This window comes from Thermobia domestica, chromosome 15, assembly GCF_964235325.1.
Source record: "Thermobia domestica chromosome 15, izTheDome1.hap1.1, whole genome shotgun sequence".
NCBI lineage: Eukaryota > Metazoa > Arthropoda > Insecta > Zygentoma > Lepismatidae > Thermobia > Thermobia domestica.
This window is the reverse complement of record NC_137468.1, coordinates 89611920-89637538: the sequence shown is the minus strand read 5'-3', so window position 1 is coordinate 89637538 and position 25619 is coordinate 89611920. Positions and strand designations below refer to the sequence as shown.

The 25619-nt window shown below is 35.5% G+C and overlaps 1 protein-coding gene across 1 annotated transcript in view; it reads right to left on the bottom strand.

Moving 5' to 3' along the window:
- LOC145671560 (beta-galactosidase-like) overlaps positions 1–25619 on the bottom strand; it is a 137838-nt gene that overhangs the window by 9269 nt on the left and 102950 nt on the right. Inside the window, exons 8-9 of the mRNA XM_081740747.1 lie at positions 16562–16674; positions 3451–3717 (exon numbers count right to left, since the gene is read on the bottom strand). Of these exons, the coding sequence (XP_081596873.1) occupies positions 3451–3717; positions 16562–16674 (380 nt within the window). The remainder of the gene's footprint in view (positions 1–3450; positions 3718–16561; positions 16675–25619) is intronic.

Sequence of the window (25619 nt, the reverse complement as noted above, 5' to 3'; positions counted from 1 at the left end):
AATATTTTTCCCGGAATTTTAAACTTCAATCAAATTCTTGTAGTTTAAAAGTCGACTTTGTTACACTACATATGCTTCCATGTATCATAATACACATTACAATTGAAAGTTAAGCAACAGTTTAGTATTTGTAAAGACAATATATAGTCATGTTAATAGACGATAACGAAAGGTGTAGACCCATTTTTCTTTAGCAATATTGTATATTAACGGTGCAACGTTGTCAGAGATACACTAGATAGTTTTATAAAATTATAAATGTAAAACTTGGTAGTTCTCACTGAAAATTTAAATATTTTTCAGACATTTCAGTTTTTCAATGAAAAGTGTTTTCAACATATTATAAACACAAACCCTAAAGTTAACAGATGCTATATAATGGAAGAACCTATATTCGATAGTATTCCAATGCTTTTGTCATGTTTAAAGTATAGTTGAAAAATTCCCACTTAGAAACTATGTAGCAAGAACTTGAAATTTTCATCGAGAATTTGATAGTTTCAATTTGTAATTTCAGTTATATTATGAAGCAAATTACGCTGAGCAGTACAGTTCTTTTCTTTTGATTTGGTAAACACGAGCAAGTAGAATAGTATAGAATAGAATAGAATACTTTATTAGTCATTAGACAACATAGTCGCAATAGACTTCGTCAAGAATAGTACTTAAATTGTAAAAATTATTGAAATGTAACAAAAAAGAAACTATTATTGTATTACTAACTGACAGTTAATAACCAATTGAAACTATTACTAACAGTTAAACTGTAACTGTTAAACAATACAATTTGCAATTGAGGAGTTTGATGTAATAAGGGCGTAAGCGAGTTTACGCTCTTTTTGCATCAAACGCATTTGTGGTTTTTGCCATGCTTATTTAGCCTCCTGGTAACATTTCAATTCAATATCGGAATAAAATGCTGCATATTACATTGTTTTATGTAAAAAAAAAAAAAAACACTACTTAACTTTTCAACATCGTTTTTCTCCAATTGCATGTTTCAGACTTACGTCCTTATTGCATCAAACTCCTCAATTTATACTTCATATTTACATTGATAGCACTATCACATAACAGTAAACAAAAGCCCATTATTACCATTATTATAGGGTTAATCCCTCTATTTTTTGAATTGCATCTCTCAAATTTGGGTGAAGTTCCGTAGTAGCAATAGCAATAGTAACAATAGCGATAGCAGTAGTAGATTAGGTAATGGCAGGTTTAGTTGAACACTGCTATTAAAATTTGAATCCTTTAAGGAGGTATGCCGTCTACGAAACTTTACTCTGAAATTTTTACCAGATGACATTTACATTTTATATAATACAAATGCATTCCTCAAATTCCGTAATACTATATATACACAATTATCTATTAACATCTAACTAATGTGTTTGGCAAACTGCTTGTTTTCCAAATTACGTACATGTAAAGGTAACAAATTGAACAGTTTCATTGCATTATATTTAAAGTTTTGTTTCGTCTTGCATAATCTGACAGACGGCGTTTCTAAATTCTCTTTGTACCCTGTATTATAATTATGTACGTTAGATCGCAAATTAAAACTAGTTTGGTTTTCCTTAATATAAATTAAACTACAATCAATAAATATCTATTGAGGGAACTGTCATGATTCGGTATTCTTTGACAATATTCCTACAAGACTCAGTATCAGGTACACATTTAATACCGCGTAATGTCTTCTTTTGCCATTTGAATAAGTCCTTTTCACGTGCAGAGTTTCCCCATAGTAAATTACCATACAATAAATTTGAGTGAAAGAGAACATAATATACTGAAATCATTATTTCCTTACTTACAGGCTTTTTTAATTTCTACAATACATACAGAACACGAGCGAGTTTTTTTTTTTTTTTGCATAATTCCTGAGTATGCACTGCCCAGTTTAATTTTGTATCTAAATATTAAATATATGCCTTACAACTTCACATGATTCTGGTTATTTAAGATACACGGCGGTTTATTTAGGTGAAAGAAATGAGTTTCTGTTTTTGTCGTGTTTAATACCGAGCTATTTGCTTGGAACCGTAGAGAAGAAACCTTTAACATTTCTTTATTTTTAATGTTTACATTGAGTATGCTATAGTCCTTTGTAATAAAAGTAGTACCATCAGCATAGGTTGTTGTTTTATACTGTAGACAACTTGGTAGGTCGTTCATGAACACTAAGAAAATGGGCCTAGTACCGAGCCCTGAGGAACACCAGTCAAAACTTCTAACTCATCAGATGCCTTATTGTTAAACTTTACTATTTGCCGTCTATTGGTGAGGAAAGTCTTAAGAGATAGTTCAATGTCGTTTATTCCGTAGAATTGTAATTTTAAAGTAAGATATCGTTACAACTGTGTCAAAAGCTTTACTTAAATTAATCAGAGTAGTACACGTATATGAGTTGGATTCAATACTATTTAGTATTTCGTTCACGACTGTTACAACAGCATCAGTGGTGGATAGCCCCGATCTGAAACCAAAATGGGCTATATTAATAAGTGAATTTTGTTCAAAATAAGGGAATAATTGCTTTTTAACGCAATACTCTATTATTTTAGATAACATTGGAACAAGGGATATAGGGCGGTAATTACCAGGGTTACCTCTATCACCATTTTTATATATAAGTACTGTTATTGTTACTTTTAGGTTGTCAGGAAAACAGACGTCGTTTAGTGTCCAATTAATAAGGTACGTGATAGGAAATGCTATTATATCAATTATATGCTTTATAATAAAGGTAGATAGACCATAAAAATCTTAACTGTATTTATTTTTCATTTTTGACACAATATTTAAGATTTCATCTACACTAACCTGTGCCCATTTAAAATTTAGGTTCTTAAGTTGAGGTAAACTCTACCTATTAGGATACACATTAAGATCATTGTTAAGATTGTCAGCATTGTTTCTAGAAATATTAGTTACATGTTGATTATTTACAAAGGAACTATTAAACTCGTTAGGTGTAATGCTAGGCAACTTTCTTTCACTTTTGTGTTAATTTCTTTTTTTTATTACTGCTTTGCATTTATTACTTGTTTTATCTATGTGTTCTTCATAAAGTTTTTGCTTGACTACTTTTATTTATTTTCTGTATTTTTTCTTAATCACATTGTACTTTAATTTAGCAATATTGTCACCGTTTTTAGCTTCAGCGTGTAAATTGAACATTATAGCTCGGAGGTTAGCTAATTTTGGAATAAACCATGTTAAATATGTTCTAGATATTTTATTACTTATGTGAACAGTTTTCGATTTTATTGGGCAACACTCATTATAAATATTAACAATAGTATTTATAAACGTATTCCTGCTGTAAACAAATTATTACATTTACTTAACAAACCATAAAAAATTACTTCATATAGGCTATCCCTTAAGCTGCTGATATGTGGTTGGCTTAGCAATCTGTGTAAGTAGTGAGTCACGACTTACCTGATCAATGTACACGTATCCTCTGTCTCTAATGTCATCCACTACAAGCAATGCTGGATCTGTTAACTGATGGGTGATAGTCGTTTCGTAAAGAACGAATCCATAAGACTGGTTAAGTTGCTCGAGCGACAAGGGATAATCTGAAATGACTTCTTCAGATAGAGTATTCAGAGCGTCGAATACTGATCCTGCATAAGTAAGCTGTACTGAACCATACTGACCCTTCTCAAGCACTGGGATCGTTTCGTTATCAGGCAGTGGCAGATACTAAAAACAAATACAATATTTAATTTATAATAATTTTAGTTTATTAAAAAATCTAGAAATTGCTATAGTGATTATTATTCATGAATTTTCAATTGTTGAAATTAACTTCATAAATTATCGTCCTTTATTAAATTTTTTCTAGAGAAAAAGATAAAATATCACAAGAAGAGTACATATAACGTGAGCAATGTAAAGAATTCTTCCAATTTTGACCAAATTTGGGATGTAGGTAACTTACTAGTTAGCATGCATCTCAAATATTTTCCTATGCAGATCCTTGGTTACTGACTTATTGGTTTTCAAAGTTAAGGTTCGGCCAGTCAAATTATCGAAAACAATCACTAATTGCTATTTAGAGAAAGAATTAGGGGAAATGCACTTCGAACGTTAATTTCAGGTTAAAAGTTAATCTCTCAAACGTAACATAGAACTATATACAGTGTTTATTTACAATAAAGAATTGCTGATATCGATAAAAGACGTATTTTTGCGGAATCGGGGAACTCATTATTAATTAGTCTACACTCATAACTGAAGGAATTGTTACTATATGAATGTAATGTGAAATAATTCTTTTAAAAACAAAAAAATTGAGTACAACTAATAATATTAACATTTTCATCATCAAGCAAAGAAGATATATTCCTTGTGTACAGAAGCACTTAAGATTTTCTTTTAATAGGGAATGCAAAATAATCATTATTTCATTTGAATTTGCGAATATGCTATGTATACTGTTTAGAACAGTTTGGGATTTTATCACCTTATGTAGTGAGTTAGTAGTGGGGAGATGCAAATGAGGTGGTGATGCCACCAAGAGACGATATGCATCTAAGATTATATAAATAGAATTATATATATCACTGAGAAGTCTTGCACCTGACTTCCCTCTGGAGCCGCCACTACCACTTGACCACAATGATCCGGCATAGTTCAATATACTGATATCAGGGTCTCTGTTATACCTACAGAGAAGACATCTCTAGATATTTTTTAGAAGTTACTAGTAAAGGAGGTAACGAATAAAAAAAAAAAAGAATTTAAACTTCGTTGCAATAATGACACACAAACTATATATAGTACCCTCCTTTACGGTCAATACCAGAGAGTATTTGGTTCATTTTGGGCATTTACTTTCCTTAGCCCCAAACAAGGAAAGTGTCAGCAAATCTATGATTCTGCGTGTATAGTCACCTCTCCATCCTGAAAAAGATAACATGTAAAACTACACAGTAGGTTCTACTCACCAGACCGGAAAGATGAAACCTCCAAAACATCTGATGGTCATGAATATTTATTGTCGGTAGAGCACAATAATGATGATATATACACGTACACTAAACTTATGGTGCACCACTTATTAATCACACTATATTGATCTTCACCACTCAAACTTTAACCATTTGCTATACATCACTTAAAAAAAAAATATATTTCAGAAACCAATATTTTAATGTTGAGCTATTCTTAGCTTCTATTAAACCGTTAGAGTTATTCTTTCTATCACTGTTCCTTGATCAATGAAACCTAAAAAAAAAAATATTGATGTAACATCAAAATTTATTTTTTTAAAACTCATTAGGTTGATGTAGAATGCTCCACAGTTCAATTATCTCTACAATGACGAAAACTACGTTGTATCACTGAATCCATAATTCCCATAGTTCATAGTGTGACGTATTACCAGAATAGTTTCGGATAGTTAAAATTTAATGTCACTCCTGATAGTTAAAAATTTCTGATAGTAGTGGTTACATCTGCTATCCACTTATGGCGTTGTTAAAAGAAAGAAAAAAAAACAGTGTCCAGCACAACACATATTGTGTGGTATCATCATTGGTACAGAACAGCTTAAAGAAACGTGCTGTTCATTTTATGAATATTGGAAAAGTTAGTATATAATATATCACTCTGACGAAACTAATAACACTATCACTTTCAGTATTCTATTGTTTAGTAAGCCACACTGAAGTTGTATAATAAATGAACAGGCAGATGCCATGGGTTAGTGTTCAACATCTTCTGGGCTAGCAGTTATGTGAAAACACTGTCCTTAGTTACTGTAATTATTTTAATTTAAATAACGCTATAATTTTCACATTTACATTCAAGGTATTCTTCCTGGATATTGTTAGTACTGGAGTTGATAAAGAAAATGTTATACGTGTAGTTCACTTATGTCCTACATATCCATTCCCCTAACCGGTGATATTCGTTCTCCAGTGTATGAAAGTTCACAAGACTACGTTCGCTACGATCACTGTACTAGATCCACTGGAATTTAACTAAATGTCACTTTCCATGTACCTATACATATAGATACTCCTATCTCACACTCCCGATTTAAGCCATGAGCTTCAATCCCAGGAAACCCAAGTCGCCGTCCGTTCCTGTTTCTCCTTTGCTTATCCACTCCCCCTTTCTCCCATTCACCACCACACCACCGCAAAACAAGCAAAACCGAGACTCGCACAAATGGTCTCGTATTTTCAAAAGGCAAGGTCCCTCAGGCTATCTTCATGGTGGGTGGTCACCTGCCTCCACCCACATCGGCTGTCAGAAAACACTCAAGTTCACAAAATCTTTCAGGAAGGTGCTGCCCCCAAAGAAAAGGGTGGTTGGTTAGAGAAAGACAATGGCTGTCTTCTGCCCCGAGCAGAAGGATTTGTTTACCAATAATAAATTGAGTTTAACTAATATATACATTATAGACACTTAACATAGACGATAAATTAAGATATAATATCACATAGTTAATATATATCACCCTCAAGAATAATATGACAACTCTATTTATTTACAATATTTTCATTTTTCCAGTCACATTGAGCATTTTCGTCTGCAAATCTTCACCTGCTAACCCCTCAAGAGAGGAGAGGTGAGGTAGACACCATACGCAGAAATAATTTAGAAACACAGAGATTTAAATATCTCTGACGGAGTGGACCACGATATAAATCAGATAATGAATTATTAACGTACTAGTTCCAAGAACATGTCAGCGAGATACGACAGTATTAATATTTTTTTTTACAATAAAATGATTGCAATGATAATACAAATTTTCAAAGATGCAGTGCATCCTGGGAAAAGGGAAGCCACGTTCCGCAAACCAGCTAGAGTGGTTGTTACTTCCACTGATGATGAGTGCAGGAGGGGGCCACATTGTTCCGGAAAAGGTGAATGACCCTTCAATCCAACCCCAAAGGTTGAGAAGTTCTCTGCTAAAATATATATGTGTGTAGGAAACAAAGCATATAGCAAAGAAGGGAAAAGTGCTCACAGCCCCTACTTCTTTTCCTTGCTGCTGTCCCAGTATGCTGAAGTATTTTACTCTTCTTCTAATCTACAGACAACCTGGCTATCTGGTGAATTCATAGTTAGAAACATTGATTTCAGATGTTCAGAATAAACTGTACGCCAGGGAAAGAAAAAAAACTGTTTCTAGCTCTCTGTAGCTTTCCCGTTCTATCCTGTATTCAATAAACAAAATTAGGTTTTATTTCGTATACTCGTATACTCCTTAGTCTCCTTATTGCTGGAATAATATTCAAATCCAATCCAGATTCTTCTTCATTAAATGTCAAACAATTAAAAAAATTACTGATCCAGGGGCGTATATCAAAAATATAAATATATATAACAAAATAACAATTTAGTACATCTACATATTATAGTAATACTGCCGTATGTCACTGTGTGATACCTCACTAATCCTTTATATTATTTAATATAATAATTTAATTAATTAAATCGCAATAGTCAACAGAATCAAATTTCCATTTTGATAGTAAAATGTGCACGTATCTGCATATCAAAATGCAGATGAACAACAGAGGAAACTCTGCTATTCACAATTCCCCCCTTGACATTGTGAACTGTGGTAGCTAACACAGAAGCACATGTCAAACTAGAGTGCACTTTCCTTCAAATTAATAACAAAACCGTTGTAATCACAAACAAAAGAAAAAAAAGATAGTACTATTAGAGTACACCACAAATTTTAGAAGTCGCTGTATATCTGAGACATATATATATATACCACATACAAACACAATCAACATTTTTCACTTAATACTTTACAAGAATTGATAGACTTCTTGTAATACCTAACACAAAACTAATTTCAGGCATTTCATCTAATTTTTCACCTAACATTAATCTAAGTAGAATTAAAAATATTCACAAAACGCAATAACAATATAGATATTTATGCACTTCTTATGTTTCTCTCTACTTCACGTGATATTGTTCGGTTGATAGACTGAAAAAAGTAAACGTACTTTAGAATGCTTGCGGCTGAGAGCCATTACATGTATTTTAAAATTTTCACATTTTATATACTAAAAAAATAATAATTCTTGCTTTTCCTCCAGGTCTTTTCTTATGGCGGGTTCGTAAACTTTGTTCCCAAGTTTGTGTTTCCTTTTTTTTTTCGAGCGAACTTACATTTCTTCAGGTTGTGATCTGCGAATCGCATTCAAAGCACTTCACATGAGACCTGGTGTTGCTTCGTTACAATAGATAATATTCGATCGCTTTCCCTGAGCTGGTCTTGGTCGATTATCTTTCACATTCGGAAATGTGCCTAAGGTACGGCGTTCTATGCACACTACCGTCGCTTTTGGCCGTGACCACTAAAAGATTCGAGACAGATGTTGCTTGCTTGCGTATTATTCCCCATGCTAGCCGACGATTTATATGGTTACTGACCTGGTTCCTGTACTTCAAGGGGTATGGGTACATTTTTGCCTTTACTGGACGTTCGTCCGTTACCTCAATCTCGTGCACATAATTGGTTATGCAACCAGGCTTGACATCAAAAGGTGCCTGATGCTTCAATAATACTGATCTTAATTTTTCTCTTTGCGTGTCAGTGAGATCTGTGTACTGCGCAACAAAATCTTCTATCTCTGCGATGGATGCTTTTGTCTTAACTTTCAGCCACTCAGACGCTGGGAAAACATATTTTGCCAGTTCCTGGGCGCTTGGGAACCTACCATCGTCCAAGCTCAGCGCAGGGATTGCCTCCTCTCTTGAGGGCTTACGTTCCTCTATTGCAGCTATTACCGCAGGAATGGCCTTCCGTCCTTCCTCTGACGGGAAACAACTACCAGTATTTTCTTCCCCAATCTCCCCTATACGGGTAAATGCACCTTGACAATCCATCTCCCATTCTAAGCTACGGAGCAAGAGATCTCCTGTGTCGCAATCTACTGTTCTAAAGCAAATCTCCACATCATGTGGGTTGTTGAGATGTAGAGTACCTTTGTCATAATCCAATATGGCACGAGATTCAGTGAAGAAGTTCGAACCCAAAATAAGTGATCTATTGAGACCTGATACTATAATCCCAAGTGTGTGAAACGTCTTCACTTGAATTATTAATTCTAGCATGGTTTGTCCCACTAACGCAGCTGACTTCCTGCCAAACGCAGAAGTAACTCGAATATTGTTCGCACGTAGAAATGCAGGGGCAGGGTGACAATCCTTGACGGTATCCCACAATTCCTTAGACAATGCGCATACGCTAGCTCCTGAGTCAAGTAAGGCATCTACAGGTTGTGCAAAAACGATTACATTTATTTCAGGGAGCGAAATTATATTGTTACAGAGCAGAGGATCCTGACTAGTGTCCAAAAGGTTTCTAAAAATAGAATTAGCTTCCTCAAATATGGTTCTATCAATATCTACGCTATGCCCATTTCTATGCAACAATGAAATCTTCCCACTCTCTTCCTCACTAAAATGTGTACGATTGATAATAGATTTACAAGTTTCACATTTTTTTCCGTCTACGTTACTCATCACTAGAAGTTCTTTCACCGTGGTTTCATGCTCGTTAGTGATATATCCATTCTGAAAAGTTACTTCCTGATTACGCACATACTTGGGAATTAATTTAGATGGCTCAGCCGGAGTATGTTCTATTGTGTTCAGCCTACCGCCCTCACAAGTATGCGCGGACGCATCTCATTGCCTACCCGATGGGAATGCTCGACTAGTCGTATCAGGTTGGTTGTTTACATTTTCGTTACTAGGTGACCTTCTTCCCTCGTACGTCTCCAATACCTGAAGGGATTCCTCCCCCCTATAGGCATTTCTTTGCTGTACATGGTTTCGTGCACCTCCCCTCTGTCCTCTTGCTGAACGGGATGAGTTGTTCCGGTAGCTATCATAGCTACCACGTGTTTGAGCCATGCCTCCACGGCGGTTGCCGTTGTTACGAGACGAGCTGGTCGGTGCGTTTTGGTCGTTATTTCGTCTCTGGTAGGGGGTGCCGTTGTCTCGATTTCGCCTTGACTGCTTTCGAGACGAGCGCCTACCACTAGGACCAGAGGGATTTTGTCCCCTGTGTTCTAATTCTACTTCCAACAGGTTCACCCCTTTCCTATTATTTTGATGGAATGTTTCACGGTCTCTCATAGAAGTCTGTAACTCCTGTACCAATGTGAGCAATTCCGAGATATTTCTTGGTCGAGACGAGACGACTGAGCGGAATAACCAATTTGGAAGCTGACGTGGGAGGACCTTGAGTAATGTCTCCTCTGGCATGCTAGGAGATAATATGCTGTTCTTGTGCAGCAAATCTAAAAGATAATCTGATGGAGACTTGTGTATCCTGGCATCATAGTGTGATGTAAGTATTGTTGCCCGCAGGTTGGCGAGACGCTCTTCGCTGAGATAATTCTCCCGAAAGAGAAGAACGAACTCTTCATAAGTCTTAGTCTTTGCCCCAGTAACCTGGTACCACTGGCGTGCCATCCCCCGGAGACACTTGGCAACTAAGCTAAGTCTCATTTCATTTGGCACCCCAGTGATCTCGAAATACCTGTCGAGATCCACCAGGAAAGCGTGAGTTTCAGTTTCGCTTTCATTCCCTTGATAGACGGGTAGTGTTAGGTCTCGATGAAGAAAACCTAAAGCTGTTGCCATATTCAGTCTCGTTGTCTCGTGATCACAATTTCGAGACGATGTCGGTTGTGTAACAGGTTCCGTCTCATGGGTGTTTACGAGGTTCCCAGGTTGAGAACCCTGCAGATCGCGTCCCGAAGAGATATTTTGTAAACAGGCTGGCGAGACAGCTCTCGGTGACCCAGCTGAGATGGTGGCTAGTCTCCCATCCACAATCTCAGCTGTTTCTCGCTGTACCGACTCCTTCCACTGTGCCATCTTTTCTCCGAGTTTCTCACAAACATCATTAACAGTTTCTTGAATACGCTGTATGCTACCTTTACACTCCGATCTTATCTCCTCGAGAGGCGTCTCCTGCTGGATTTCCCCCCTTATCCGCACAATCTGAGAAGCGAAGTTCACTTCCATGCGCCTAACATTTTCATTCAACTGTGTCACAGTAGTCTCAACGCTGTCTACCCTTTCGGTGACACAAACAACGGTCTGTTCCACGCGGGACTCTACCTGGTGCAACCCATCTGTTAGTTCAACATAGTGTTCCTCGACTACCTTGGCAACCCTGTCGGAATTCTCTTGTATCTGTCCTAACTGGTGGTTGGTCTCACAGATGTGAGCATTTAACTCCCCCCTGGTGGTCTCTAACTGGATTCGCATCTCGCTGGTTGCGCTATCTAATTACCTAGCGAGTTGTCGTTCGCTGTTCTCCAGCTGTTCAGTAACCAGTTCTAGTTTCTTTTCTAGTCTACTATTACTAGCCTCTAACCGTGCCTCCAAACGCTGGTTAGTAACCTCTACCTTTTCTTCAAGTTTCTTATTGCTTTCTCGCATCTCGTTACGTGCTTGCTCTGTATCCTTGCGTACCTGCTCTAATTTCGCATTATTTTCCCGAGATTCCTGCCGGACTTGTTCTATGCCTTTCAGAATCTGCTCTAACATCACAGTTAGGTTTACATTCCCTGTATTACTCAATTCTACGTCCGAGCTATTTCTTTCTCTTGCTGTTTCCACTGGGGTCGATCCCGCAACCACCAGTGGTGTCTCGCTGATGCCCGAAGGGGCATCATTTTCTCTGTGCTCAGAACTACTATTTTCATCTTCAGAGGGCACAGCAGCTCTCTGTGCACACGCTTCGGTTATAACCTTGCCTTCCATTTTCCTAACTTGAGCGCGAGTTAAAGGCATTAACGTAATAATATAACAAGTTTAAGAATTCTCCCCCCCCAAACTCTATATGTCTGAAACTCTAATGGACACAAAAACTCTAATACATTTGCAAAACACATAAATATACAAAAAATAAATGTTCTTGGAACTACTTGGGGAGACAAATATATGAATACCGAAATTTTACAACCAAATGGTTTCAGAAATCTGTTTCATTTACCGTTGGCATTAATACTTTGAACAGCCAACATATGAATTTACTGCTTTTCACGTTGAGCATTTTAAGTTTCCGTAGCTCCAACGTGACTTTGCCCTTACCGCTGCGGCGCCAACTTATGTAGTGAGTTAGTAGTGGGGAGATGCAAATGAGGTGGTGATGCCACCAAGAGACGATATGCATCTAAGATTATATAAATAGAATTATATATATCACTGAGAAGTCTTGCACCTGACTTCCCTCTGGAGCCGCCACTACCACTTGACCACAATGATCCGGCATAGTTCAATATACTGATATCAGGGTCTCTGTTATACCTACAGAGAAGACATCTCTAGATATTTTTTAGAAGTTACTAGTAAAGGAGGTAACGAATAAAAAAAAAAGAATTTAAACTTCGTTGCAATAATGACACACAAACTATATATAGTACCCTCCTTTACGGTCAATACCAGAGAGTATTTAGTTCATTTTGGGCATTTACTTTCCTTAGCCCCAAACAAGGAAAGTGTCAGCAAATCTATGATTCTGCGTGTATAGTCACCTCTCCATCCTGAAAAAGATAACATGTAAAACTACACAGTAGGTTCTACTCACCAGACCGGAAAGATGAAACCTCCAAAACATCTGATGGTCATGAATATTTATTGTCGGTAGAGCACAATAATGATGATATATACACGTACACTAAACTTATGGTGCACCACTTATTAATCACACTATATTGATCTTCACCACTCAAACTTTAACCATTTGCTATACATCACTTAAAAAAAAATATATTTCAGAAACCAATATTTTAATGTTGAGCTATTCTTAGCTTCTATTAAACCGTTAGAGTTATTCTTTCTATCACTGTTCCTTGATCAATGAAACCTAAAAAAAAAAAATATTGATGTAACATCAAAATTTATTTTTTTTAAACTCATTAGGTTGATGTAGAATGCTCCACAGTTCAATTATCTCTACAATGACGAAAACTACGTTGTATCACTGAATCCATAATTCCCATAGTTCATAGTGTGACGTATTACCAGAATAGTTTCGGATAGTTAAAATTTAATGTCACTCCTGATAGTTAAAAATTTCTGATAGTAGTGGTTACATCTGCTATCCACTTATGGCGTTGTTAAAAGAAAGAAAAAAAAAACAGTGTCCAGCACAACACATATTGTGTGGTATCATCATTGGTACAGAACAGCTTAAAGAAACGTGCTGTTCATTTTATGAATATTGGAAAAGTTAGTATATAATATATCACTCTGACGAAACTAATAACACTATCACTTTCAGTATTCTATTGTTTAGTAAGCCACACTGAAGTTGTATAATAAATGAACAGGCAGATGCCATGGGTTAGTGTTCAACATCTTCTGGGCTAGCAGTTATGTGAAAACACTGTCCTTAGTTACTGTAATTATTTTAATTTAAATAACGCTATAATTTTCACATTTACATTCAAGGTATTCTTCCTGGATATTGTTAGTACTGGAGTTGATAAAGAAAATGTTATACGTGTAGTTCACTTATGTCCTACATATCCATTCCCCTAACCGGTGATATTCGTTCTCCAGTGTATGAAAGTTCACAAGACTACGTTCGCTACGATCACTGTACTAGATCCACTGGAATTTAACTAAATGTCACTTTCCATGTACCTATACATATAGATACTCCTATCTCACACTCCCGATTTAAGCCATGAGCTTCAATCCCAGGAAACCCAAGTCGCCGTCCGTTCCTGTTTCTCCTTTGCTTATCCACTCCCCCTTTCTCCCATTCACCACCACACCACCGCAAAACAAGCAAAACCGAGACTCGCACAAATGGTCTCGTATTTTCAAAAGGCAAGGTCCCTCAGGCTATCTTCATGGTGGGTGGTCACCTGCCTCCACCCACATCGGCTGTCAGAAAACACTCAAGTTCACAAAATCTTTCAGGAAGGTGCTGCCCCCAAAGAAAAGGGTGGTTGGTTAGAGAAAGACAATGGCTGTCTTCTGCCCCGAGCAGAAGGATTTGTTTACCAATAATAAATTGAGTTTAACTAATATATACATTATAGACACTTAACATAGACGATAAATTAAGATATAATATCACATAGTTAATATATATCACCCTCAAGAATAACATGACAACTCTATTTATTTACAATATTTTCATTTTTCCAGTCACATTGAGCATTTTCGTCTGCAAATCTTCACCTGCTAACCCCTCAAGAGAGGAGAGGTGAGGTAGACACCATACGCAGAAATAATTTAGAAACACAGAGATTTAAATATCTCTGACGGAGTGGACCACGATATAAATCAGATAATGAATTATTAACGTACTAGTTCCAAGAACATGTCAGCGAGATACGACAGTATTAATATTTTTTTTTTTTTACAATAAAATGATTGCAATGATAATACAAATTTTCAAAGATGCAGTGCATCCTGGGAAAAGGGAAGCCACGTTCCGCAAACCAGCTAGAGTGGTTGTTACTTCCACTGATGATGAGTGCAGGAGGGGGCCACATTGTTCCGGAAAAGGTGAATGACCCTTCAATCCAACCCCAAAGGTTGAGAAGTTCTCTGCTAAAATATATATGTGTGTAGGAAACAAAGCATATAGCAAAGAAGGGAAAAGTGCTCACAGCCCCTACTTCTTTTCCTTGCTGCTGTCCCAGTATGCTGAAGTATTTTACTCTTCTTCTAATCTACAGACAACCTGGCTATCTGGTGAATTCATAGTTAGAAACATTGATTTCAGATGTTCAGAATAAACTGTACGCCAGGGAAAGAAAAAAAACTGTTTCTAGCTCTCTGTAGCTTTCCCGTTCTATCCTGTATTCAATAAACAAAATTAGGTTTTATTTCGTATACTCGTATACTCCTTAGTCTCCTTATTGCTGGAATAATATTCAAATCCAATCCAGATTCTTCTTCATTAAATGTCAAACAATTAAAAAATTACTGATCCAGGGGCGTATATCAAAAATATAAATATATATAACAAAATAACAATTTAGTACATCTACATATTATAGTAATACTGCCGTATGTCACTGTGTGATACCTCACTAATCCTTTATATTATTTAATATAATAATTTAATTAATTAAATCGCAATAGTCAACAGAATCAAATTTCCATTTTGATAGTAAAATGTGCACGTATCTGCATATCAAAATGCAGATGAACAACAGAGGAAACTCTGCTGTTCACACTTAGTAGCACATTAGAATATGTATGAATTGTTTGGGATTTTAATACCTTGAATGCCTCATCATTACATGGCATGTTTCTTCAATTTGTTATCTATTACTAATTATTATTTTGTTATTGAATAGTTTTCGTTTGTTTTCAATTCAGTTTATAAGTTTAATTTCTATATTATTAATTCATTATTTATTGTTGACTATTTTCTGATGTTAATTTTCGGGCTTAATTTACCGGAAAATTATAACTAAGGAATAAATATACTGTATATTATAGTTGTAAGAAATAACTAAAATTATATAATTTTATTGTTTATGAACTGAACGAAAAATCTTTGAGCAATTTAGATTCTACAGAACTTAAAACAGGCAAACAATTATTAAATGTTAAATAAATTTCCTGAAGGTACCTTTATGAGTTACAAAATGTACAACTAAAATCTAATTCCTAAAGTGGACATCTGGCAATTCAGTAGTCTTTATTATATGTACTTTAATCTAATGAAAAAGCTAGATTTTTATAATTACAGTGCACTATTTCCCTAGTGTACATAGGAACAACAGATGGCAGGACTTATGCAAATGTTAGAAAATTCATACACTCACAAAATTATTTTCGTGAAGAATTTTAAGAAATACCATACGTTATTCGTATTTGGAGTAAATGTCAAATATATCCACGTAAAGCTTTGTTCATAGCAAAAAAAAAAAAAATAACAACTAATACGTATTCTCACTGTCGATTAGTATAGTATTGTATGATACACTAGGAAGTAGATAGCTTCGGTGTTACAAATGCTAATATTGGTAGACAAATGGAGTTGTCTTTAGATCATTTTTATTGTAAAGGAGTATATATATATACTATGGATAATTAGTAAAAACAGTTAGAATATGATTATTATGACCTTGATTCGAATAGAATTTATTAACAGTACCAGACTATAATTCTTCGGAAACATACATAGAATATGTCAACATGCTCTCACTGATAGAAACCATAGACCCTATATTTAAAATGCAAAAGCAGGCCAGAAGGTTATAATAGTTAGATGATTTATTGTATAACAAAAGTAATTTGATAGTATCTATTATACTGTGCATACTATCTCTTAAAAATAATTAATACCTTGTAAAATATTTCGACTTGCTTTTGTGAACTGTGCTAGACGACGCCACAGCTTATGATTTAACTTATTGCTAAAGGAAGTTCTTTAGAAAAGTTATGCATATTCGAAATAAGAAATAAATACATTTAGTGACTATAAAAGAGGATGAAATGAAAAGAAACAATCTACGTTTCGCTACAATTTAAAAAATAAATTCTAATTCAATTTCGTTCTGACCTTTGCTATAGTATTCCTGATTGCGTAATATTTATCAGTTGGATCCCCAGCCTCTGTTAATGGCGCATCATAATCATACGATGTTGGCATTGGGAGGTATCTGCCATTTGCTCCTAAAAGAAAGAAGAAATGAAATACGTTAGAAAATCCCTCGCTTCTGAGAAAAAGAAAATAATTGTGGTCAAATAGCTGGTAAAGCGTCTACCTATCACGAAGATGGTAAGGCGAAGATCGTCTGCCTTCGATCCTCGGTGGTGTGGCACTTATGTCTTCGTTCTAACCTAATCAAATGTGGTTAAGAAATTCACCTAGCCCTTGTCAAATGGGGACTTTGCGTTTCGACCACATCAATATACTAGACATGGGGCTGCGGTGGCTCAGTGGTAGAGTGTTCAACTCTGGTGCATGAGGTCCCTGGTTCGATCCCAGCTCGTACCAAGTGAACTTTGTGGTGGACAAACACCGTGTGGGTGGGTTTTCTCGAGATTCTCCCGTTTCCTTCCACTTTCTTCATTGTACCATTCCATTCATTTCTCATTATCACAGTCTCCTTTAGCTTAGCCGGCATAAGCGTGGGACGTAAAACTGAAAGATTTCATTTCTATGTACTGGGCTCACGCAAGCAGGAAGTAAAGTATCCCGTGGGCTGCATGAGCTGTCTCGAAAAGAATGCGTAATGGAACAATTTTATTTGTAAATTATTCTCTTAATTTTACATTATCGACAACAGTTTGAAGAGTAAAAATAGATTTAAAAGATACTTTTTAGTAGTCAATGTTCAATATATTAACATGATTTCCTGAGTAAAAAATATTACCATCAAGGTTTTAAATGTTTGTAAATTTATTTTTAATTTTTTCTTAAAGGTTTTCAGTGTATTTGTTTGCTCCTTCTCACGAACCCGTAACTTGGGTTCAAGAGGACTTGTCGAAATATAACTCACAGTAAATGTTCAGTCCAACAAAAATGGGGACACACATACTTTACGTCTTCTTTGTCCACACCTTCCAAACAAATGTGTAATTCGAATGCATAAAGAGAATTGTGATCTTTTCACGTCAAGGAAATCTGAATTGAAATTGGTGATTTATTAGAAAGACATCGGCAAAAGAATATATAGAGATATACCTATTCTTGCTGGTGATTAAATCAAATCATTGATTCCTAATTGTGAAATAAATTCTTTGTCATTTTTGTATATTTGACTATGTTCGTCGTGCTAATAACAAGTAGCAATGTTACAGGGTACACTACAAAAAGAAGTTTCGTTTGGATTTTGGTAAACCAAACTCACACTAACAAAGCTAAATTTAGCAAGCCTTGGATTAAATATAGCATTTCCCTCTAAATTAAGTATAGTATACTTGAAGTTGGAAAAAGACAAGATTTGAAGATATAATATATTTCAGTCTTAAATTTTTCTGTCGAGTACACAGCCATTTACTTTCATCTTAGGGTTGTATTTCACGAGTAGATTAGTATTTTGCATCCTGAGAATTACACTAATCTGTTAATCTCAACAGCACTTTGGGTAGTCTAATAATCAAGGATGATATTCATAATTATCCTCATAGGAATACATGAAGATTCGGTTTTGCTTATCCAAATCTTGGGACCAATTGAATGAATACTTCTCACAACGGATTCGATTCTTAACTTTCGATCGTCTACATCCCGGCCAAAATTAATAATGATCCATCCAGCACTTCTTGAGATTTTGTGTTTTCCGCGGGGATAAATATAAAGGGTGTCTCAAAAGTAGGTATACGACACCCCTGCATTGATCAAGTATAACATTCTAGTTTATGGATTTATTTCCTTCGACTGTTCCGGGATTAAGTTATAAGTAAAAATACGTTAAGAACAAACAATAAAGAAACTAAGTCTACCTTTCTGATAACAATAAAAAATAATATAAAATACAGTACGGAACTGTATACCAACACCGAACTCCATAATGAAATGACCTTCTGTATTCAATAATTCCTAAACTATTTTTTTAAAAAATAAACAGAATACAAATTAAGTTATAAACTACAGTCAATTATGGTTTGTACTTCCGTTAACCTACAAGTTCAATAAAGTTCAGAAACTTCCTTTTATTCAACTTTCTTGGAATTCATGATTACTGAAGATTGCATTGCACAGATTTGAAATAGATTGAAATTAGTTGCACTATGGAAGATCATCTGAAAGATGTTTAATCAAGTATTGATTTTTTAATATTTGGAATTATTTCTGGCTGAAAGTTTGATGTGACGATACCAACTACAAGCACGTTTCGAATAAGGTCTCGTACTTTAGATAGCGTGGAAGCACATACAATATTATCAGTTCTACATACGATATCTAGGAACATGTATATAGTGTTCTCACGTCATGTATTGTAACGCCCCATTCCCCAGGAGTCAGAGGTTGAAAACTAAAAAAAAAAAAAAAAGAATCCCAAACCAACCCCGGACTCCACCGAAGAAGGGACTACGGCAGGTGGATTCGCGCTGCTCAAGCTCACCTGATTAACTTGTGGCTAGACTGTGATTATCCAGTATTCACTCTAATATAAGGTTAAACAACAATAATAACAAAAAATAACCAACCAAAATTCAGTTTTCAAATAACAAATTTTATTTCAATAAGTATAGGTGAATATTTGCTCAAGCGTTTGAAGAACAGATATTCACCAACATGATTTAAAATATCCAAAAAAATTTAAACAATGTAATTAAATTCCGGAGCAATTAACCAATTTTTCTTTGTACTGAAACCTAGAACCTTCAGATTGAACCCTGAATTTATAGATTTCTCTCAATATTTTTTAGCTAAGAGCAATTCGTATTATTAGCAAAAACTCTAGAAAAAGAATATTCAATATTTCGCACCTGTACAGAGAAAATATTTTTATTGAGCAAAATATCTTAATTGATCAATATTACTGATTAAAGAAATTCAAACCATTCAAATGTTTTCAAATGCATGAAAATGCAAGAAAATATATTCAAAAAAATATTTGTTCTTTACTGATTTTTTTTCCGGCAGTATTCGGAACTCTACCTCTTAATTTTGTCCGCGAGGCAATTTTTTTTTAAAATACAATTTCTTATTGTGCAAAACGAGGTCCTTATCACAGATTATACTAATATAACCACAAATTAAAGAAATCAATTCCAGCTTAGTACGATTTAGGACCCAAAATTTCAATCCAATTCAATCAATCTGTCCCATTCAATTTCTTGAATTCAAATATACGAATTTACAATTTCAACCCTCTTAATAGCCTCTTCAATTCTGTCTATTCAAACTTTGCAAACAGCATTTCTGAAAACCAGTTTCATTATACCCAAAACAACTGTGACTCCGAGTCTAATAATGACGTGAGAATAATGACGTGAGAGAGAGTTTGCATTAAACGCTAAGCTCTGATCAAACAAATTAACATTAGAAAAGGTAATTCAATGAATACTGGACAATCATACCAAGAATTTCCACCCAAAACAGCATTTAAGCATTACTAGTGAGGTGAGTCTAAAAATTTGGGGGGGGGGATTTTCAATTTTTCGCAAAAAATCTGAAAATATCACTCTTATTCTCTGGAAAATACCCGAATACATGTCAGCGATTGAATGCAAGTTATATTAACCCATTTCCAGCTCATTAATGATACTACGTAACCAACTAAACCCATATGTAAACTACTAGTTAACTGCGTACTTACCAGGATTAAACGAAACGCAATTTAGCTCCAGCAATATTTTACCTTTGTAGATAATTTTACTTCCCTCTGGTTGGAACAGCTTATGTCCTATGTTCTAGTACTGACTTTCTGTTAACTTGGGCCCGAGACGAAGTGAGTATAATTGATTTTTTCTTTTTGAGAAAAAGGCCGAAAAATAGCTTTAAGAAATTACAACACATTGAAATCCAAACAATATAATCACAAATTGGAGCAGAATGGAGTTACTTTAATGGGCACTTTGTCTGACCACCAAGGCTCACTCAAGCACCGTCTCCTCGATGCCGGTTTAACTCCATTAAATTTCAATAAAAATACTTTCCACAAGGGAACAAAATTCTCCGAGATCACAATTACTAACAAAACACTCAGCTGTGTTCACTGAAAGCATTTCAATACACTCACTTCACCTTTGGCCACTTTTATTCTTTTCACTTTTAACTCTGCATTCAACTACAACACGCGCCATGCAAGCTATGAAACAACACACGGTGAACAAGCATACGCGAGCCCAACTCCACCAGCGGAGGTCAAAACAGCAAATCAGCCTCAGGAGGCAGCTGCTTCGAAAGCAAGACTCGCCATACAGGATAGGAAATTCTCTCTCACGTTATTATCGCTCGTTACATTTTTTTTCTCTCTCATTTTTTTTAAAAAAAGAAACATTTTCTTTCAAAACGTCTGATACCACATAAACGTTAAATAGACGTTACTGTAGACCCACATATAATGCAAATACATCATAATTAGATATAATTATCTTAAATATCAATAATATTTGACTAGATATTATTAATACAATTTTTGCATTTAATCAGGATTTACATTTTTTTTAATTTCAGTCAATACAAATCTCTATTTCCATGTAGCTGGAATGCTACATCCTCCACCGTCCAACAAAAAAAAATCCAGAGCAAGGATTTTTTTTGCCTAAAAACACAAAGAATCACAATTAGTTAAACAATACAATTTTAGAACAATAATATAGATAAACCTAAACATAGTAAATAAGATCTGTAATCTAAAGTATTCAATTTTAACTTTATAAATATTTTTACAATAATATTTCCATTTAATTACCCAAGTTTAACAATTAAAAGAGAATTTGGATTACCATGGCCATAGCAATCGTTAAAATGAATGAATCTTAATAAATATAGAATTTTCAATAATCTAATTCAATTTTTAGAACCAACACAAATTTAATTAGAAATATTAATTTATAAATTCTCTAATATAGTACTTATTTTTAATTTTGATGTTTCGATTGGATTATCAATTTTTACAGAGAGAAATTTTAATTTCTACGCTCCCGGAACAACTTAACCTCAGAAACGTGAGACTTACGATATGAATCTTGAGTATCCTCTTCGTTAGAAACCAGCAACGTATTTGGGGTTAAAAATCTTCTAATTACGAAAGGACCATTCCACTTCAGACTCACGGATTTGGTGATTTTATCTCTCAGAGATGACTTAATATGGGTCTTTATCAATACCTTGTCACCAACCTTCAAAGTAACTTCTCGTCTTCGTTGCATCATTAGCTTCCGTCTTCTCTCCCAGCTTTTCTCCATGTTGCTTATGGCTGCAGTCCACAAGTCAACCGAAGATTTACCACCATAATCTGATTCTGCGATGTTCCATCGTATTTCAAGAGGTGTATAATTAGGACGTCCATAAAAAAGCTCGATGGGACACATCTTCAAACCAGCATGTTCACTGATGTTAAGAGTATATTGCAGATCCGGGACCAAGGATGACCAAAGATGTTGTTTACTCGAAAAATAACAACGAAGCGACGATTTTAGGGTTTTTATGAATCTCTCAGCCGGATTCCCTTCTGGGTGATATGGACTTAATCGGATGTGCTTAATCCCGAGCCCAAACAAAAACTTACTAAAGTACTCCGATACGAATACTGATCCGTTATCGGTAGAAATTGCTTCTGGGAAACCAAATCTGGTGAAAACATCTTGCAACTTATTGGCTATGATCCTGGAACTAATTGTCCTCAATTTCTCAAGAATGACGAAACGACTAGCGTTATCGACTCCAATTAATATAAATTTATATCCTCTTGAAGTTGGCAAGGCCCCAATGATATCGAACATCCAATGTGAATTAACACGCTTGCTGAATTCTGACATTAGATGACCCATTTTCTTCCTGTTATCCTCCTTCGATAATTGACAATTCTGACACGATCTCACGTATTCATTCACATCTCTTACCATATTATTCCAAGTAAATCTTTTCATCAACTTCTTCAATGTTTTGTAAGATCCCGAATGTCCACCGACCAACTGATCGTCATGATGATATTCAATCAGGAGTCTTCTCAAATCTCTAGGAATAACGATCTTAAAAGGATTTATGGCTGAATTTGTCCGCTTCATTAAGATCTTCTTATTTAAAACATATCCTGAGCAAGCTTCACCTTTCTCCAACTTGTCAATTATTTCATTTAACTCTGGATCTTCTCTCTGAAGAGCTTCTATAGGTTCTTTCACCAAAGGTAACCGCCACAGGTTGGCAAGCTTCATATTGTTGGAAAATGTAGCCAAACCAACTGGACTATCCATGATGTTAAATTCGTAAGGATCATAGACCCGTGTAAGTATGTCTGCAACTAAATTTTCCCCTGATCTAATGTGCTTGATCTTAAAATCAAATTGACATAATGTTTCAACAAACGGTCCATATTTCATGAGACGCTTTGAATTATTTAAGATCCATGTCAAGGCTTTATTGTCAGTAAGAATATCAAATTCCTTGACTAAATAATGCCTAAACCTGGATATAGTTTTTACCAAGCTTATAAACTCGATCTCATAAATAGATCTGTGTTTATCGGCTTCTGAGAGTTTCTTACTATAAAACGCGATCGGTTGGATTTCCCCGTTGCTGTTTTCTTGTGAAATGCATCCCGCGATGCTCTTCCCAGACCCATCGATGTTAACAATAAAACGCTTATTCAAGTCTGGTATTTTCAAAACTACATTTTCAATAAGTGTATTTTTCAATTTCTCCAAAATACACTGATGTTCGGTTGTCCAAACAAATTTGTTATTTACAGATTTAAGAGAACTCAAAGGTCCCATAATCTCTTGCATCTCAGGAGCGAACTTCGAATAATAACTAAAAAGTCCTAGGATTTTCATCAGCCCTCTTCTATTTCTCGGAGGTGGAATATTACGAATAGCAGAAACCCTTGCAGGATCTATCTCCATTTGATCACCACTTATAACATATCCAAGGTAATTAATTTTGTTATAAAACAATAAGCATTTATCAGGAGATATCGTTATATTATATTTTCTAAATCTTTCAAAGACCTTTTCCAAGACCCTCCTATGTTCTTCAAGTGACCTTGAAGAAATTAGGACGTCATCAAAAAAACTCTTACTCCTTCTGACTAGATCTCCCAATACTTTATTCATTGCCCTAGCCAGAATGTTACTACCAGTCTTTATTCCGACTGGAACTCGAGTATACTGGTAACACCCTTTGGGGGTAACGATGGTTGTTATTTCACGTGAATTTTCATCCAAATATATTTGGTTATAAGCTTTACGGAGGTCCAGTTTGCTGTGAATTGCTTTATCGGCAAGGCCTGCTAAACAAGATTCTAAATGTGGAGACGGATAACCATCATTCACAATTAACTCGTTGGCCCGTACATAATTCCCCACAATTCTAAACGTATTATTCTTGTTTTTTACTAAAAAACAACTACTAGCATAATTGCTGTGGTCAACTTCCACCAATATGCCTTGTTGGATCAAAGTTTGAATTTGCTGATCAAATTCTTTTTCTTTATTTCGTGGGATGGGAAATGGTGTTTGCTTAAATGGCTTATTTTCACTTAAATATAGCCTACCTACAAAATCCTTAATACAGCCAATTCGATCCGATATTACATCGGAGTATTTCTCCTTTAACGAATCAATAAAAGCTAAGGTCTCCGAATCCCGACATCTCCAGGACTCATTAGGAATCACCGGTTTTTCCACCTGTGTGTTATCAAGGTTTTTCACCTGTATTGCCGATTTCAATTTTTTATTAAAACATGAGTTATCCGGAGGCAAATATTTCCTATTCTGGCTTATTAATTTTTTAAAGTTCTCTGACTGTTCCATATCCACATCTGATGCTTCTGAATCGGTAATCTGAAGTTTTCTATCCATTTCCCCTTTTGATGACAATACATGCATTTCAGCATCTGAAGAGTTTCCAACAGTCTTCTTGGATCCATCTTTAACAGAAATTTCAACAGCTGGTTTGCTATTATCTTCATGTTTCATAGATTCAACTCTGGAATCACTCTGTTTCTTCTTTCGCTTTCTTCTACGTTGTCCTTTGGGAACACCAGGGAAACCAGAATCCGCTCGACACTCTTCCACCGATACTTCATTCTGCAAATTAGTCGTTGCCACCAAAGAACTACTATTTCCACCAACAGGACATTCCACATGACTTTCAGGAACTACCTTTTCATCCGAATTTAAAACAAAATTTTTAGTGTCAATTTTGTCTGTGATAAATGCTAAATCAACAGGAATCTTTCCAGAACCACTTTGTTCCCTATTTCTGTTTAAATTTTCTATCAAAGTCCAAGGTAGTTCTTGATGCGACGAAATATCTCCGAAACCAATATCCTTAAACCCAGTATCCACTGACCGAGGTAACAAATCAGGACCCTGAACACCTCTTCTACCAAGTTCACACTCAACCACTGTCCTCAAATTCAACAACTGAGAGGCTGAAGGATGTTCAATTTTTAATAACTCAGTTTCTAGTTGTTCACATTCCAATTCACACTGTATTCCCTTGCTAGCAATTCCCAAATAATTTACATCCTCCTTAATAAATATCGAAGCCATACCGGAGTTTTGCCCAGAAAACCAGACTAAGTTCGAAGCACTATCGTTCCGAGTTTCGAACTGGTCACCTTGATCAACTGATCGCAACCACTTTCTTTTATCGTTTAACATACGCCGATAGTTCAAGCGAATTACCTTCTTTCCATTATTCAACATTATTCGATTGTTCACATAATCGATAACTGATTTGGTTTCACGCAGGAAAGGAGTGCCCAACAAACAGTCACATGGGAGTTGTTTCACCACACGAAAATTAACTCGCTCGAAATGACCGGACAGGTTGATATTAAGTAACACTTCCCTATTAGTTGAAAAAGTCAACCCAGACGGAGCATTCACCGTTCTTTCATCCGCTTCCTTCACAAAATGTTCAGCCCCACAACGACGCACAAGATCTTCAGTCACCAAATTGAAACTTGATCCGCCGTCTACGCAAATATCAG